Source organism: Urocitellus parryii, chromosome X (assembly GCF_045843805.1).
Source record: "Urocitellus parryii isolate mUroPar1 chromosome X, mUroPar1.hap1, whole genome shotgun sequence".
NCBI classification, from domain to species: Eukaryota; Metazoa; Chordata; class Mammalia; order Rodentia; family Sciuridae; genus Urocitellus; species Urocitellus parryii.
In genome coordinates this window covers 113,020,480-113,039,031 of record NC_135547.1, presented here as the reverse complement: position 1 = coordinate 113,039,031, position 18,552 = coordinate 113,020,480, and the positions used below count along the sequence as shown (strand labels likewise).

General features: G+C 38.2%; 1 protein-coding gene across 1 annotated transcript in view; it reads left to right on the top strand.

Annotated features, from left to right (window-relative positions):
* The first annotated feature begins 4,497 nt into the window (after positions 1-4,497).
* Positions 4,498-18,552, top strand: part of Pola1 (DNA polymerase alpha 1, catalytic subunit) — a 291,393-nt gene continuing 277,338 nt past the window's right edge. Inside the window, exons 1-4 of the mRNA XM_077793905.1 lie at positions 4,498-4,578; positions 9,643-9,758; positions 13,931-14,027; positions 15,069-15,149. Of these exons, the coding sequence (XP_077650031.1) occupies positions 4,536-4,578; positions 9,643-9,758; positions 13,931-14,027; positions 15,069-15,149 (337 nt within the window). The 5' untranslated portion in view covers positions 4,498-4,535. The remainder of the gene's footprint in view (positions 4,579-9,642; positions 9,759-13,930; positions 14,028-15,068; positions 15,150-18,552) is intronic.

Sequence of the window (18,552 nt, the reverse complement as noted above, 5' to 3'; positions counted from 1 at the left end):
ACAATGGAATATTACCAGTAAAAAAATAACAAAATCATGGCATTTGCAGGGAAATGGACGGCACTAGAGCAAATTATGCTAAGTGAAATTAGCTAATCCCTAAAAAACAAATGCCGAATGTCTTCGCTGATATAAGGGAGGTGACTCAAAACAGAGTAGGAAGGAAGAGCATGAGAAGAAGATTACCACGAAATAAGGAAAAGAGGAGGGAGGGAAAGGGAGGGAGAAGGGGAAATGCATGGAAGACGGAAGGAGACCCTCATGGGTTCACAAAATACATATACGATGGTGTGAGGGGGAAGGGAAGGGGAAAAAAAGAGAGAGTATGGGTAGACAATAGGGATGGGAGAGAAGGGGGAGGGAGGGGGGATAGGGAGGGCAGCAGAATACAACTGACACTAGGATTGCTGTATGTATACACATGGATGTATAACCAATGTGATTCTGCAATCTGTACACGTGGAAAAATGAGAATTCATACCCTATTTGAATCAAATGTATGATATGTCAAGATCATTGTATTGTCTTGAACAACTAATAAAAAATAAAAATTAAAAAAAAGAATATCCTAGTTGAACTAAGAATCTTTGTATAGCCACAAAGCTGGTTTTGACAATACAAAGAAAATCAGACTCGGGGCCCAGACTCATACAAACAAACTCACACAGATATTGATTGACACCAGAGTGCTAATTTATTAATTTACAATGAGAAATAAACCTGACAGAGTATAATCTGGTTGACTGTTTCTTTCCCTGCTTTTTTTTTTTTTTTTGGTAGTAGGGATTGAACTCAGGGTGCTTAACCACTGAGCCACATCCCCAGTCCTTTCTGTTTTTTATTTTGAGACTGGGTCTTGCTAAGTTGTTGAGGATGGCTTTGAGCTTGCCATCCTCCTGCCTCAGCCTCCCAAGCCACTGGGATTACAGATATGTGCCACCATGCCTGGCTTTTTGTTTCCCTCTGAAGAAAAAAATCTAGTTTACAGAAGAAAGATTGCTTAAGGAGTAGAAAATATTTGATTTGGGGGCTGAGGTTATGGTTCAGCAGTACAGCACTCATCTAGCATGTGCAAGGCCCTGGGTTCCATCCTCAGTACCAATAAAAATAAATCAAATAAAGGTATTGTGTCCAACTACAACTAAAAAATAAATATTTAAAACAAAGAAAGAAAATATTTGATTTTGCTTACCATCTTATCCCTAGGGTCTTGAGTAGTGCCAGAAAGAGAACAGGCACTCAATAAACATTTGATGAATGAATGAGTGCTATGAAAGTTGTTCATAGGGTCTTAACTGCTACTGCCATTGAGATGAGATAGACACCCGTTCACCAGAAACAGAGAAGTTACACAATGTAAAAAATGGGTCAGTTTTGGTGTTAGACAAATAAGAGGCTAGATTCCCCCATCTGAAACTTACTTTACAGTTTCAATTAGTAAAGTAAGTAAAGTGAAAGTAAAATAAGTATAATTTATATAATTAGGTTTGATTATATATAAAACCCCCAAACAGCTTCTTTGAATATGTTCAATGTTTAGTTCTCCATCATGGAAAAGACTGGAGGAAGGCAGCTCAGGGATGGTGTAACGGCTTCACAATGTTTATGGACCCACATTGTTACCATTCTATTCCACCATCTCAGTGTGTGACTTTCATTTTTACAGTTATATCATGACCCAAGATGGCTTCTGAGCTTCAGCCATCACATCTGCATTGCAAGAAGAAATACATGGAAAAGGCAAAATGGCAAAACAGAATCCCCTTTCAGACATGCCAGATTTCTTTAAATAGCCTTCCCTCAAATCCCCTCACAACACTACCACTTATATTTTGTGGGCCAGAAATCTGTCATATAGCTAAACCTTGTTGCAAAGAAGACTGGGAAATGTGGTCTTTTCATCCTTCTGCCAATGTGCCCAGTTGAAAATCCACATTCTATTACTAGAAAAAATGGGGAGAAATGCCTGTGTGGATAAATAACTTGAAATTTCTTGAATAGAGATTTAATATAATAGGTAAAGCACCAACATGCTCCAAAAAATGATCATAACCAAATATGTTGACTGAAAGAAATTTCTGCCAGTTGATACACTTAATTTGTTTAACTATCATATCCCTTTGATTATGTTGACACCAACACACTGACAAAGTGATAAGAATAGCTGTTTATTAAATGCTTTTTAGGTGTGGACTTCATAATGGCACTATACATGTATTATTTCAATTAAATTTCACAATAACTTCTTAGGTAAGTATAAACATTTTATAAAAGAAGAGCCTGAGATCTCAATAATCAGCACAAGTTTAAACAGAAGTAGAATTCTAAGAGTCAACTCCCAAATCTGACTCTACATGATGCTTTAATCCTTCCAATATAATATTAAAGAGAACAAATTATAAACAATATTTTTAAACAATAATTCTACCATCTCAGAAGATACAGTCCATTTTGCATATTGCATTCACATAACTATTCAATATATTGTTGCAATTAAATGAGCATACATCATTTTTCCCTCTGCTGTTTTCACTTTATGAAATATCATAAACGCTGTCCAGGTTTTGCATTTTCCTAATTATTTTCCTTTTGATATCACATCATTAATCTGCTGCTCTGGAGTGGACGCATTAACATCTTTGCATTTCTTTTCATCTTTATTATTTCTTACAAAACTTTTATATGTGAGTTGGGCATGGTGGTACATGCCTATAATCCCAGCTATGCAGAAGGCTGAGACAGGAGGATTGCAAATTGGAGGCCAGCCTGGGCAATTTAGAAAGACCTGGTTTCAAAATAAAATAAAAAGGGCTGGGAATGTTGCTCAGTGGTAGAGTGCTTGCCTAGCATGCATAAAACTTGGATTCAATCCTCATTACTGAAAAAAAAATTTACATATGGAAATAATGGCTTAAAATATATAACTATGCTTATTGTACTCACATTGCAATGTTATGTTCCAAAAGATTGTACCAATTTACACTGCCACCTTTAACACAGGAGCAGTGCACACTTCATGTTACCAGCAGTGGATAGTGTTTATATAAAGAGCTATAGAGAGTTAAAAAGGCAAAATTATATTGTTATGCATGTATGAATATGTAACAAAAAAATCCCATCCCTATGTACAACTCTAATGCACAATAAAAAAAAGAAGAAAAATATCAAGACCAGGCACATAAGAATTTTGAATGGGATTCAAAAATATTTTGTAGGTTATGTTATGGACTGAATATGTGTCAGAAGGAGAAACAGGGAGTAAACATAGGTTTATTGGGTATTAAGTAATGTTACTAATCATTATTTAAACAAAATGGTCATCACACGAAGAAGGGGTCGACAAGCATGTGGGCAAAAGTGTAGAGAAAATATTACCAATGTACAGTAAGCATTATTTAATAAAATATACCTATTTGGAAAAAGAAAAAAATGAGATGCATACATTGCATGCATTGTACCATACACAAGAATCTAATGCCCTTTTGTCTTTCAAAACATTAACATTTTGGAGGAGTCCAGGCAAGATGCTTTGTAAGTCATCCTGCACTGTGCATCTATAAGTGGTCCTATACTTTGAAAAAGTCTGATTGTTTCTTCATGTTTAGATTCAGGCTAGTGTGTGTTGTTTTTGCAAGAAGAGCATGTAGGCGATGTTGTTCTTTTCTCAAGTGCATCACATCAGGTCAAATGTGATGAGGTTAGACTGCCACTTATTAGTGATGCTTCTTTTGGTCATTTGGTTAAGATGATGCATATACTTTTTTTTTTTTTTTTTTGTACCAGGGATTGAACCCAAGGGTGCTTAACCACAGAACCACATCAAAGCCCTTTCCATGTTTTTTTTTTAAATTTATTATTAATTTTGAGATAGAGTCTCGCTAAGTTGTTCGGGGCCTTGCTAAGTTGCTGAAGCTCGCTTTGAACTCATGATTCTCCAGCCTCAGTTTCCCAAGTTGCTGGGATTACAGGAGTGAGCCACCGCTCTGAGCGGTGCATATACCTTTAAGTTAGGAGACACACACACACACAGTGTTCACATTCCTTGAGGCAAAGGATCAGACAAAACTCAGAGTGCGCACCAGGAGGCAGTCGTTTTCCGGGTTTGGGGGAGGGGGACAAGGGGGCCAGCCCTACCACGTCCACCTTCCTGCCCGCCCGCGCCTCTTTGCTTAGAAAATCATTTCTCAGAACCAGAGAGCCCCTACTCCCACGCGCCCAAATCTTTTCCCAGTAGCTTGCGTGCGCCTGCGCAGATCCTCCGCCAAGCTCCTTTACAGAGCCCGACCGCTTCTTTCTCCAGCTCTCTTCCGGTCTCTTCTCTGCTCCAGTTTTTCCCTAAGGGGTCATCACAGGGCGCCAAATGCGCGCCCGCGGGAAGGCCCGGGGTGGGGCGCGGCGCCGCGCGGCACGTCAGTGGCCTTCCGGGCGGAAGTCCGCAGCCTCCCAAGCCTCTGATTGGCTTTCAGGCTGGCGCCTATCTCGGCCCCCGCGCCAGTTTCGGGCTGGTTGGCGCGGAATCGGGAGACTGCGGGACTATGGCGCCTGTGCACGGCGACGACTGCGAACTGGGGGCAAGCGGTGAGGGACGACTCCGCACTCAGAGCACTGGTTGGGAGTGTGGGGACAGCAGCATGATTGCGTGTGGTGGTGGTGGTGGTGGTGGGGTCTTTGCTTTATTTCTTCCGAAGGAGGCGTGCGCCGGGTTCGCTGTGCGGGTCTGCTTGGGCTCAGACCTTGTGGTTCAGGGCGGGGGCCTTTCGGGTGTCAGAACCAGCATTCTAGTAGGGCGGCTTGCAAATCCGAGCCACCCGTTGCAGGGTTTTCTGTTTGGGAGACTGTCACATCTCTGTCAGCAAGTGACCCCTTTTAAAAATTCCTTTGGTAAGTCATACCCACGTGTGGGAACAACTTCAGCGAGACTGGGGTCGGTGGGGCACTGGCCTGATCAAGGGTATTTCACTTCTCCCACCCGCTTGAGGACTACGACAGAAGATATTTGCCCCTCCCTTGCTAGAAACTCCCGGAAAATTGTTACACTTTCTAACTAGGCAGGAGAGAAAGCTGCAAGTGCTGACACCATATACAAATGCGTTTTGTCTTTTTAGTAATGGATTTCTATTTTATGCATTAACACTTTTTCTTTCAAATTATTCTATGGAAAGTTCTTCAAGTGCTGCTATTTTTTAGCGTTCAAATCTAATCATTTTGGCGAAGTTCCTAAAAAATACATCAATTCAGCATTTCGGGTACATTGTATATCACTCAGTTTGTCAGTGGTAATCTTTTATTTCCAAAAATAGAATACAAAAATGCAAATGGATTTGTCTGATTTCTGATTTTTGAACAGTGTTCAACTAAAATGTGACTTAACTTCCCTGAACTTCTAACTTAAAATCAGATGCTTCACTTTTTTAGCCCAAGCATCACATCTCCTGTCACTCAAATACATCACCATTAATGAGAACTTGCTTCCTAATCAGCTTCCTTTGCATTCAGCTAGTTGTAAATCACAGATTTCAATTTGTTCTTTAGCCTTTCGTTTTTTAAGACAATTTATTTTGGAGAGTCGACTAGCCTGGATTACAAATGGGATATGGGATGTGAGTATCTGAACAGTCTTTGCAGCCTTCTATCAGTGATTTGCCACTAAGCCCTTTCTTCACCCTAAAAACTGTACGCCATCCATGAACATCAAGAAATCACTCTCTGGAGGATACTGTGCAATCTTGAGACCCCTCTTAAGTCATGATGTTGATTAAGTACTTGCTGAGAACTTGTGACTGGAATTTTTCCTTTAGAGCAGACTGAAAGATTGTTACCTGAAAGACTACTTTTGCAAGCTAGTGTCTTGGCCTGCTTTTGGGGAGGATGGAGGTACTCCAGATAGTAATTTTAAAATAAATATTTAAGTCTTTGTAAATGGATTTTTTCATGCTTATTCCTTTATTTACTAGTTACTTACATGAAGCATTAGAGACATGTTCCAAAAAGGGAAATCTGGATTTTGTTTCTCTTAAATGTTAGCAGGTGGAGCACCTTGACAATAGCAGTGAAAAGTTGAAATATCTATAACTATTTTTATGGATGAAAAGAGATCAAGGGGAGTTTAGTGATCAAAAAAGTGGGTATAATGGTTCATTTGTAAATATTTATTATGTACATACCAGGCATAGGTATTCTGCCAGGCTCTGATGATGGGTAGACTAGGCATGGTTTCTGTCCTCATGAGTTGAGATAAATTTCCAGTTATATGCAGTGCTGTGTGGAATCTTCCCTGAGGAAACTGCTTTGCTTTATTTTTGCTTTCTGAAACTAGACTATGTATGTGGGAGTATATGTATGTGTATTTGACTGCCCTGCATCTACACAAAGAGAAACAAATATAAACATTAAGTTAGTTTATGTTGCTAAGTACAAATGAAGATAGCCATCCGATAGCCATCCTCATGTAATCCTTCAGCTTTATGAAGTAGACAGATGTGGTTTATTTCCATTTCACAGGACCCTCAGGTTCTGCATTAGTCAGAGTGCTTTGGTGTAAGCTGAAGGAACCAACTCTAGCTAATTTAAACTGAAAAGGAATTTATTAGAATTCCATAGCATTTGCACAAATCCTGAAGGACTGGAAATCTGATCTGCAGGTTGCTTAGCCAGAAACAGTGATTAAAATTGTGCCACAAAACTGGGCCACTGGGTCATTGCCAACCATGACTAAATACTTGATGCTAGATCTTGTACCTTGGGACATTGCTGGCACTGTTGCTTCACATTCTCAATCTTCCTGCAGCTCTTGCTACTTCTAGAATCTTCCTTAAGTCCATATATATCTTATTGGGACATTAGCCACTGGGCAGGTTTTTCTAATCATTAGAGCCTATTTTAATGCCCTAACTCCAGCTGCAAGAGTGTTTGGGAAAGGGAACTTTCAGCTTGTATAGGCATAGGCTCTGTGAACCCATGGGACTTAAAGTGTGTGTGTGTGTGTGTGTGTGTGTGTGTGTGTGTGTGTGTGTGGCGCCGGGGGGGGGGTGTCCACAGATTGTTTCAGATGCTGGGCAGCTTCAAATAAAACAGCTGTCCACTGCTGAACTGGTTAACTTGTAGTCTCATATTAATTACTAAATGGCAGAGCTGGGATGTGCTACATCTTAATTTCTCAGTTGTACTGCTCACTTTACACTCATGTCAAACTTACCTTCTGCATTGATTTTCTCTTGATTCCTGAGTACACCTTGGATTTGAATACCTTTGTAGTTTGTCTCGCACCTCTTCCTCTGCTTGTTCCACTTTTTACCCTGTTCTGTGCTGGTGAAATTCTTTCTAGGCTTGTATTGGAGACCTCCCCTATGAAAACTGACCTGATTTCTCACGCAAAATTAATGGTTCTCTTCTCTACATTTCCTTGTCTGCTGTTCTTACCTCTTCTATGGCACTATATTTATATTATGATGGTAGTCTCAGGGTCTTTTGCTTTACTTGACTGTGAACCTCTTGAGGCTACAGGCAGCTCTGTCTTGTTTGTAATTGTACCACAAACCCTGTGTAGTGGAGCAGTGTTTCCTGTGGAGTAAGTCCATTTGAAGACCTTTAGATTTTGTCAGATGTCAAGGGAGTCTTAAAGGGAATATACTGCGGCTAGCTTTTCACTCTTATTGATTGTGTTTAATAATCTCTGAAACCTTTTCATGTAAGCCTACTCAAAAATTTTAAATCATTTGAATTATACCCAAGATTTTGTGACTGTCATCATTAAGTACCCACATTACTTAATTTTTACTTAATGCCTTTCCAAAAATGGATTTAAAAGTCAAATGTGAAAGTCAAACAATAGGCTAAGATGTTATAGAGATTCCATTTACAGGAAGCTAAAAAAATAAGATTCTCTAATTATACTTGACCTTTAAGATATAATTTTCAACAGTTTATTGCCAGTATTTGGTACATGTTCTTTAGATTGTTTTTTATACTTCAAACAGTCAAACAACTTAGTGTTGTTATGAATATGCCATTGGGGTTGGAGCTTTTAAGATGCCTCTTTATCAATACATCTTCCTTTTTGTGCCTACTTATTTTAATAAATTAGCACGGAATATAGTAGATGGCTGCTGAGCCTAAACTTATGGCTGGCAGGCAGCACTGTCATCTTGATTTGATTATTCATCAGCTGGTATGTGAAAGTCTTAATTCTGTGGATGAATTCATTTCAGTATGTGTGTGGGGTGGTCAGTTTGTAATGACCAAAAGCATGAAGAGTTAAAAAGTTGAATGAGTGAATGCTGAGGCCCTCTGGTATTTCAATCAGTTTTGACAAAATATATTTTAACCGTGGTAATGTGTTATTATTAACCTATAATATCATGATCCACTGAGGTCTTGAAGTCAGTGATAGAATTAATAAGATGGTTCCTTAGAACCATCGTTGTTTTTGTTGTTGTTTTGTTGTCCTCTAATCCTGTCATGATCTTTCAATACCACTATGAACTTTTTTTAAAAATATTTTTTTAGTTGTCAATGGCTCTTTATTTGTATGTGGAGCTGAGAATCAACCCTGTACCTCACACATGCTAGGCAAGTGCTTTACCACTGAGCCATGGCCTCGGCTCACCACTATGAACTTTAAAAAAAATAATAATTCCACTTTTTTTTTTTAGTTTTAGATGGGCACTTTATTTATTTTTTATGTGGTGCTGAGGATCAAACCCAGTGCTTCACACGTGCTAGGCAAGTGCTCTACCACTGAGCTACAGCCCCAGCCCAAGAATAATTCCACTTTTAATGTTTTTACTTTTGCATCTTTATATAGTATCATCTTGTATTAGAATTATGGTACCATCTTTGTTAAATACCCCCAGTCTCTAATGTATTTCTCTTTGAAATTCCAGGTACTTTATCTGAACTTCTATTAGGGCATGTGTTCTACATATTCTTTAAGATCCAATTGCTACTTATCTCCTACATTAGATTGTAGGTAGGGTAAACACAAAGACCATATTTTTTGATCTTTTAGTCCATCATAGCACCTAGTATTTTGCAAAGAACAGATCCTTCTTAAAGACTTTCAAATGTTGATTAATAGGAAGCAAAATGAATTGTTCTTTTATGACCTACTGGATTATTTGTGGCCTGTCATTTCCAATGGAAAGGCTATGGACTAGCTAACAGCTAATATTTCTGTAGGGTATCAGTTGGCTTTGAGATTTTCCTTTTTTTTTGTGGAAAAAATTAACATTGGCTTCAGTTGTAACAGGATCTTAGAGAAGATTTTTGAAGAACTACAGGATCTGCATATTTGGCCATGAGCTTTGTGAATTATTTTACATTATAATATTTAATTTAATATTACATATAATAAAATTGCATATTATTGTTGACTAGAAGTGTTCTTCATTTTTTTGGGGGGGGGTACTGGGGATTGAACTCAGGGGCACTTTACCACTGAGCTACATTCCCCAGCCCTTTTTATTTTGAGACAGAGTCTCATGAAGTTGCTTAGAGCCTTACTAAGTTGCTGAGGCTGGCCTTGAGCTTGCAATTCTTCTGTCTCAGCCTCTCTAGTCACTGGGATTACAGGCATGCCCCACCATGCCTGGCTGTGATTTTGTAACATCTCCTATACCTTTGTGTTTTTATCACCTGTGTCAGATTCAGGAAGTTTTGTAACTTCTCGGGCTCGGCGAGAAAAAAAGTCAAAGAAAGGTCGCCAAGAAGCTCTAGAAAGACTGAAAAAGGCTAAAGCTGGTGAGAAATATAAATATGAAGTAAGTAACCATTTTTCTTCCTGTACTTTATCTAATTTATAGCCTGCTGGTAGTGTGTGTCACCTCTGTCAGTGTATTAGTCATCTTTTTGTCCCAGTGACCAAAAGACCTGACAGGAACAACATAGAGGAGGAAAAGTTTACTTTGGCTCACTGTTTCAGAGATTGAATTCATAGTTGGCCAATTCCATAGCTCTGGGGCTATGGAAAGAGGCAGAACATCGTGGCATAAAGGCATGGCAGAGAAAAAGCAGCTCAGAATATGGCAATGGGGGGAAGGAGGGAGATAGATAGATAGATAGATAGATATTGATTGATTGATTTCTGCTCACCAAGGACAAAATATAAACCCCAAAGGCACACCCCAGTGACCTACCTCCTATAGCCACACCTTATCTGCCTATAGTTAATGCCCAATCAATCCACTGATCAGGTTAAGGCTTTTATAACCTAATCATTTCACCTCTGAACATTCTTGCATTGTCTCACACAAGAGCTTTTGGGGCATACCGTATACCTAAACTGTAACCTGCTTGAAATAATACTTTCCCAGAATAGCTTCAGTTGAGGACTGAATACAAGTCATTAGTAACAAAGTAAAACTACAAAACACCCTTTGACTTTTTAAAAGTTGTTTTAGGGTTTACAAAGTGATTTCACACATATTTGAGCCACCAAAGAAGAAATCACATGGATTTAGAAATATTCGTTTATTTCTAAATACTAATTTAATTTAATAGTAATTATGAGGTAGATTTATAGATTATGGAGAGTACTCATTCCTTAAAAGTTCCTGTAAGGCACTTTACAGATGAGTTTAAAATTCCAAAATTAAAATAGCTATATCTATACTTTCCTTATTTGGTGTGCTGTGTCTCTGCTAGGTCCCTTGGCTTCGCTGGGGGAACTGAGTGTGCTTTAACTTTAAAGTCTTTAGCAGCCTAGTTAAGTACCTTCTCCTTGGACAGTATTGTTTTAATTTGCAAGGGAATGGAGACTTGGACCTTACTTCTGCAATGTCTTGCTTGTAAGATTGAATGTAATACACTTTTGGTGGTTTTCCTCCGCTCATTATTTTTGGCCTGTAGGCAAAAAGTAAAGTGATTACCATCTATATATCATTGTTTAGCTTTACCTTCAGCACTCTTTCTGAGTATCTTAACTGCCAAGGCTAGAAAGTGATTAATGCTAGAAAATAATAATACCTAACTTTATTTTTCAGCTGACACTATTATAAGTGATTTTACTAATATGTTTATTCATTTAATCCATCTAGTAACCATATATAAATTAGATACTATGACTAACAACAGTTTGAGGTGAGGGCACAGAAATTCAGTGAGATCACATAGCAGATCCTTTATTTAGACCCAGGCAGTCTGGTTTTGGAATATGCACATTTCACTATGGCCTTTACTGTACTGGGCAATTAAGCAAATAGAAGAGGATTTTTGCCATGTGGCTGGCACCATTTGTTCAAGTTAAGGGAGGCAATCAGATAATAAAACATTGCTAAAAGAATTAGAGTGAAGCAAAAGTAAAGCATTTTTAATGTAGGTTTTGTGGGGCATTTCTAATGTTGGCACAATTTGGCTGATTTCTCTTTAAACACTGTGATATTAATTGTATGGCTCTAAGAATTCATGCTGAACAGTAGCAATACTGTTTTTAAAGATAGAGTCTGCTGGGCTTGGAATGTTGCTCAGTGGTAGAGTGTAATATATATATATATATATATATATATATATATATATATATATATGCACAAGGCCCTGGATTTATTCCCCAGCATTAATAAATAAAGAGTCAGGGCCTGGGGTTGTGGCTCAGTGGTAGAGCGCTTGCTTAGTGCATGTGGGGCCCTGGGTTTGACCCTCAGCACCACATATAAATAAATAAATAATAAATAAAACAAAGGTATTGTGTCCACTACAACTAAAAAATATTGAAAAAATAAAGAGTCAAAAGAACTTTTTATTCAAAATGATTTTTTAAAATATTTATTTTTTAGTTGTAGGTGGACACAATATCTTTATTTTATTTTTATGTGGTGCTGAGGATCAAACCCAGTGCTCCACTCATGCCAGGAGAGTGCTCTACCTCTGAGCCACACCCCAGCCCCCAAAATGATTTTTAAAAATAGTTTTCTTAGCCAGGTGCAGTGGTGCATGCCTATAAATCCCAGCAACTTGGGAGGTTGAGGCAGGAGGATCACAAGGTTGAGGCCAGCCTAAGCAACTTAGTGAGACACTATCTCAAAAAATAAAAAGGAGGCTGGGGCTGGGGCTCAGTGGCAGAGCACTTGCCTAGCGTGTGTGAGGCACTAGATTTGATCCTTAGCACTGCATACAAAAATAAAATAAAGTCATGCTGTCCATCTACAACTACAAAGAAAAACAAAAAGGACTGGGGATTTAGCTCAATGGTAAAGCACCCCTGAATTCAATCCTCAGTATCAAAAAGAGAAAGTTTTCTAGGATCTTCTTAATATTATATAAATCAACTGGGCACAGTGGCACCTGCCTATGGTCTCAATGACTCAGGAGGCTGAGGCAGGAGGATCACAAATTCAAGGCCAACCTCAGAAACTTAGCAAGACTCTATCTCAATATAAAAAGTAAAAGGGTTTGGGGATGTAGCTCAGTGGTAAAGTGCCCCTGGGTTCAATCCCCAGTACCATCCCCTCAAAAATAGTATATAAATCAGTTGGACGTGATGGCACATGTCTATAATCCCAGTGGCTTGGGAGGCTGAGGCAGTAGGATCACGAGTTCAAAGCCAGCCTCAACAATGGCAAGGTGCAAATCAATCCAGTGAGACCCTGTCTCTAAATAAAATATAAAAAAGGGTTGGGGATATGGCTCAGTGGTCAAGTGCCCCTGAGTTCAATCCCCGGTACCCCCCCAAAATAGCATATAAATCAATTATTTAAATAAAAAACAACAGTATGCCTTCAACCAACAATAATAATTATGCCAGCCCCCCCTCCCGAAAAAGAAAATGTGTTAATATGATAATATTAATTGGACTAGTTTACATTTGGCTTGTTAATAAGTTTGGTAGAGTAGCTCGTTTTTTATCAAATGGTAAAAGGCCAAATCAGTACCTGCCAGTGATCCCTACAGAGTAAGTTAAAAAAGAGGTGAAACAAAGCCTAGTCCTGTAATCATTATATGCTTTATAGGTGTGGCAGAAATCAGTCAGCTCTGTTCATCAAGCTCTCAAATCTCTGTCCCCCAGGTTTTTCCTAGAGTCTTAGCTCTTCAGGTAGAGTTAGTCATCTCCCCTGATATCCTATTTGAAAAATGCAGAACTCTTGAGAGAAGGCGGATATTATTCATGAGATATCTATGAAATCTTCCTAACCAGCTCACCAGATTCTCATTTGGGGTGTATGTGGCCCATTACCATGGGCAGTGGCAGCAATGGTGCACATCTGTTATTTTGTGCAGAGGTATTCTGCTTTAGTTGTACCAGTAGCTCCTGGTACTATGACCCTTTGACAGGCAGCTAGTGTGGCTGCTTTCTCTGGACTTGCCTTTCAAACAGCTCAGCATATAAATCCCTGTGCAGTTTCAAAACCTGAGAGTGGTGGAGGATCAGTGGTGAAGCAAAGAGCGAACACTCAAAAGCCTTTTCTTGTTTGCTTATAGAAGAATATGCTTGTTTTGCCAAATTTTTGTAGGGGGCTGGATGAGGGAGATTTTCCTTTTGCATTTTATTTAGTCAAACAGGCATTAAAATTGTTGTCTATTTGTAGAACATCCATCAGTAGTGGAGAAAGAGGTGGTATGCCTTACAGGTTTGCTAAGTATAGGAGCAACCAGTCTAGAAATTACAAGTGAATAATCCCCAAAGCAGCTAATGAAGAATTGGCTATAATTCAGTTTGTTTTTTATGAAGTAGATGAGTAATTGATGGTGTGACAAGTATATTATGCTAATGGAATCATTTAATATCTTATGTTAACACCCACCTAAAAGGAATACTAAGTTAATTGATGTCTATTTAAGGAAAACCCTGTAGTGGTGTTGAATGTCAGAACTCATGATTTGGTTGCAGCTTCTCCGTCAGGCTGCCATTCCAGTTTCAATTTGACAATTTTTTTTTCATAAGAATTGTTTAACACTTTCACTCCATTTGAAGCTTTTTCTCAAACTTGTATAATGGCAGATCGAGGACTTCACAAGTGTTTATGAAGAAGTTGATGAAGAACAGTATTCGAAGCTGGTTCAGGCACGGCAGGATGATGACTGGATTGTGGATGATGGTATGTAGGAGGAAATTACCTGCCAGGCACTGTGTTAGTTGCTTTTTGTAGGTTTTCATGTGGAGTTTCTACTTTGCCTGGGTGGAGGGAAGGCATTGTTAGAATCATACCTTTGGTTTGGATCATTTTTAGTTATTTGAGGATGAGGAAGCAGAACAATAAGAAGTTGATTTGGCAACATTTTGGAGAATCAAGGCACAAATCTCAAGATATAGTAAAAATCATCCAGGAAACGACTCTGTGGGAATTGTGAAGATGCACGAGACCCTGCATTCAACCCCCAACACCAAAGTGGGGAAGGGTGAATTGGGAGGAGGGTGAATTGGAGTGAATTGTTTTTGTGGGGCCAAACCACAGCATCTGAATTAAGGGACAGAGGTTGAGGTTCTCTTTTCTCCTTTGCAACTGTGTGACTGTGGCCAAGTTACTTAATGCCACTGAGCCACAAGTTTTTATTCTATAAATGGAGATAAGAAAACTATCTCCCTGATTGCTGCAAGGAGCACATGAAGTTTTAGGTATGAGAGGTAATATGAGCAATGCAAAGTACTGTAAAAGCTGGTTCTTTTCTACTGTTCTTGTGTCCCTTGTATAAAGCTTCCTGCTTATGTAATTGCTGACCACAGGAAGGAGATATAGACTGTGTCTGTGATTATGTTTCTATTTCTGTAATAGAACTCAGCTATATTCTAATTTTCCCATGTAGACTAGGGTGTCTTTCTGGGCTTTTAAAAAATTCTTCTGGTAGAGTAAAATACCTGTGAAGCAAGCTTTTGTGGCTAAGTTTTTGATCCTGTGGGACCAGATCATTTCCCTGTTTCACCTAGCTAGGTATAGTATATATTTGGTTTTGATGCCACATCTGTTGTGTGGATGACCTGCCTTGTCTGAGACCTGTTTGAATAGGATTCCGCTTCACTTATAAATGGAACAGACTAGGAGAACATCTGAGTGGGTACAAAAGTATTCTTTTTGCTATGGCTAAAATATTGTTGGTGACTTGTGAAAACTTGATCCCAATATTAAATTTTGTTCCTGCAGATGGTATTGGTTATGTGGAAGACGGCCGAGAGATTTTTGATGATGATCTTGAAGATAATGCTCTTGATACCAGTGAGAAAGGTACCTACAAGAGAATGTCATTTTGAGATTTGAAGAATTGTCTAAACTTTTAAGATGACTTGGTATTCTGAAACAGTCTCCTTTTGAGGGAGAAGAACCTACACAATTATTTTTAGATAGAGTATATGTTCTGACAGTGAGAGAATCACAGTTGTGTAGAAAATTAAATGTAAGAAACAAAAACAGTACCAGAAAGTATGAAATTTTTAGTCCTATGGTCAGTTTAGAGTTGTTGATATTGAGGACTGCCATAGTAAGTGATATGTTTTAATTCCTACTGAAATGATGAACTCAGAATTTTAGCTCTTCAATAATTGTACAGTACAATAATAAAGTTTAGAACTAGTGTAATCAGCTTGCTTTGTTTAATTGAAATTTAAAATGATATGAATGAATGTGTTAAATTTTCTTAACTGTACAATCTTGGCATTTTTTTTTCAGGTAAACAAGCCAGATTTAGTTCTGTAAAATGAGAATGGGAAGTACTCCTTGGTTGTTTTTTTTTTTTTGGTTTAGTTTGTTAATTGGTCTTCTACCACCAAGTGATAGATCAGGGGTCAGCAAACCTATGGCTTAATTTTTTTGGGAAAAAAAACACTTCATTGAGATATAACTCACATGCTATGTAATTCACTCATTTAAAGTATAAAATTCATCACAGAATTGTGCAGCTATCACCATAGGTTATTTTAGAACATTCTCCATTAACAGCCCCCCCCACAAATCATCAAATCATATCTGTTTTTATACAGCCATTGAGCTAAGGAAAGGTTTTTATGTTTCCAAAGTGTGTGTGTGTTTGGTGCTGGAGATTGAACCCAGGGCCTTGTGCATGGGAGGCAAACACCTACTAACTGAACTATATCCCCAGCCCCCAAAGTGTGTTTTTTGAAAAAAAGATAAATATAAAGAATACATAATCATGTTACAGAATCCTATTTGGCCACAAAGCCTTACGTCTCTGCTATCATGCTCTTATAGAGGGAGTGGACTCTCATTTGCACATTAATGTTTTGCAACATTTGTTTCCTCTCCCCTTTCCAACCACTGACACAGACTAATTGTTGGTGAAATTTTTGAACTTCAGAAGTCCCTTTCTAAGAATAAAGGCTCTCATCTGCTTAACCACAGTACCATTATCATTTATCATTGTCTATAGTAATATGTGTCCAGTTTGCTGAGTAAGGTCTTTTGCAGCTTTTTTTTTTTTTTTTTTTTGCAGTATTGGAAATTGACCCTGCGCTTGCTTCGCATACACAAGGCCCTGAATTCATGCCCTCTGTAAAGAGCATTCCATTCCCTTAGTGTTGATCTCCTGGTTAAGATGATATGTCAGATTTCTTCTAAAGCTACCTTTCCCCCTTTATGATTAATGCAAATAAGTGGTGATAATTTGAGACCATGTGTATATCCCATTTTCCCATGAATTTTCACCCAGTGCTTTCAGCATCTGTTGATGATTCTCTCCTTTTAAATTTTATTCTATTATTTTTGAGATAGAGTCTTGCTACGTTCCCCAGGCTGGCCTTGAACTTCTGGGGTCAGGTGATCTTCGTGCTTAAGCCTCCTTAGTGGCTGGGTCTACAGGTGCATGCCACTGCACTCAGCTTCTTTCCTTTTTAAAATTATCACTTCAAACTCATGGGTTTCTAGAAAATTTACTGTTATAATTCAGTGCTACCATTTCTCCTTTCAGTATCCAAATTATCCCAGATTTAGCTGGTAGGAGTGAAACCCCTTTTAGTTGGTGCCTGCATCCTTTTGATGTGATCCAATCAGTCTGAGCATTTCCTAGCTATCAGGGCTGAGAAGATGTTCAAAGTTTACCTTGTACTCTTCCTGTACCAGACTTGGAATCAACTGTTTCTAGCCACCATCTGGTTCCTTTCATGGGGAATATTATTCAGATCTGGGAGAAGGATGTGTTTATTGCTCTTGGGGTATGATGGTTTCTAGCTTCTAGGCCCTTTTGGTGAACAGAACTAGGAAATTATGTATGTTTTGAATTCATACTGATAAATTTTATCCCAGTTCAATACTACTGAATTCATCTTCTCAATTCATATTTTTACACTTTCAATGAAAATCCTTGTTTTCTGAAATATACACAGTTGATTTAGAATTACTAAACCAACAACCTTTCTGTTTATTTTAAGGTACATTTTTTAGTTATAGGTGGACACAATATATTTTATTTTGAGGATCGAACCCAGTGCCTTATGCCTGCTAGGCAAGCACTCTACCTCTGAGCCACAACCCCAGCCCTCTATTAACAACCTTTCTAAGTAAAGTTTATGATTTCTTTGCAATTTTACTTGTTCTTGGCGTATATCCCTCTAAAGATTTATTGTGAGAGTTTATAGGTTCATTTGTTTTTATATTCAAATTTTTGAAAGTCTTTAACTTTTTACAATATTATAAAATAACTATATAATCTCAAAATCAAAATGATATCAAGAGATATATGCAGAAAAGTCTTGCTCTTATTCCTATGCCTTCTGACTTATTTCTACCCATCTCTATAAATAACTATTTTAATTAATTTCTGGTTTATCTTTCCTTTGTTCACAGTTATTAAAAAAACATATGTTTGGTTTTCCCTCACAGGGGATGTTATTTATTCATTCATCCATCCATTAGCGTATGAATGGACCAATTTCTGCCAAACTGTAGTGTAGAAACTCTATACACTGGGACCCTTTTGTAGAATTGTGGCGAATTGTGTATTTGTAGTTTATATGCATCCTGGAAGATAGAATGAACCCATTTACTGTATTATGTCCCAGAATCAAGGAGACCTGTGTTATGGCTATATTGTTAATTATATCAACTTGACATAGTCCTGATCACCTATGTAGATTTTAGTTTTGGTCAGCTGCAAATTAGGAAGTTGGACTGGTTAAGGAGCTTCTCAAAGAAAGAACCCATGTCCCACTCACTCCAGGGCTGATCACAGCAGCAGACATGAAAGAAGTATGCAGTATTTGTTGAATAAATGAGCCACCACGGTTTCTTTTCATATTGTTATCTGTTTTGGCAATATATTAGTAAAGAGAATGAGTTGATATTCTGGAAGACAGCTAGTCTTAGAAATTTTTATTTCATGCTTTGCCACTGCCATTCACCCACAAATCCCCATTGTTTCAGTGAACCTCACTAAGAGCCCACGTAAGGTCACAAGATATTATGAAGGCAAACAGAATTCTGAAATCCACTTAAAAAATTTGGAAGAAATTGTAGTTTTGAGTATAAAGTCAGATTCTTATGGTGTGAATCCAGTCCCTGGCATGCTGTTTTCAAATAGAGAAAAATATTGGTCAAGTCCAAATGAAGAAAAATAACTGGAAAAGCACAATAAAACAAACACTAATTGTGGATTTCTGCATTCTAAACTGTGTGTGTG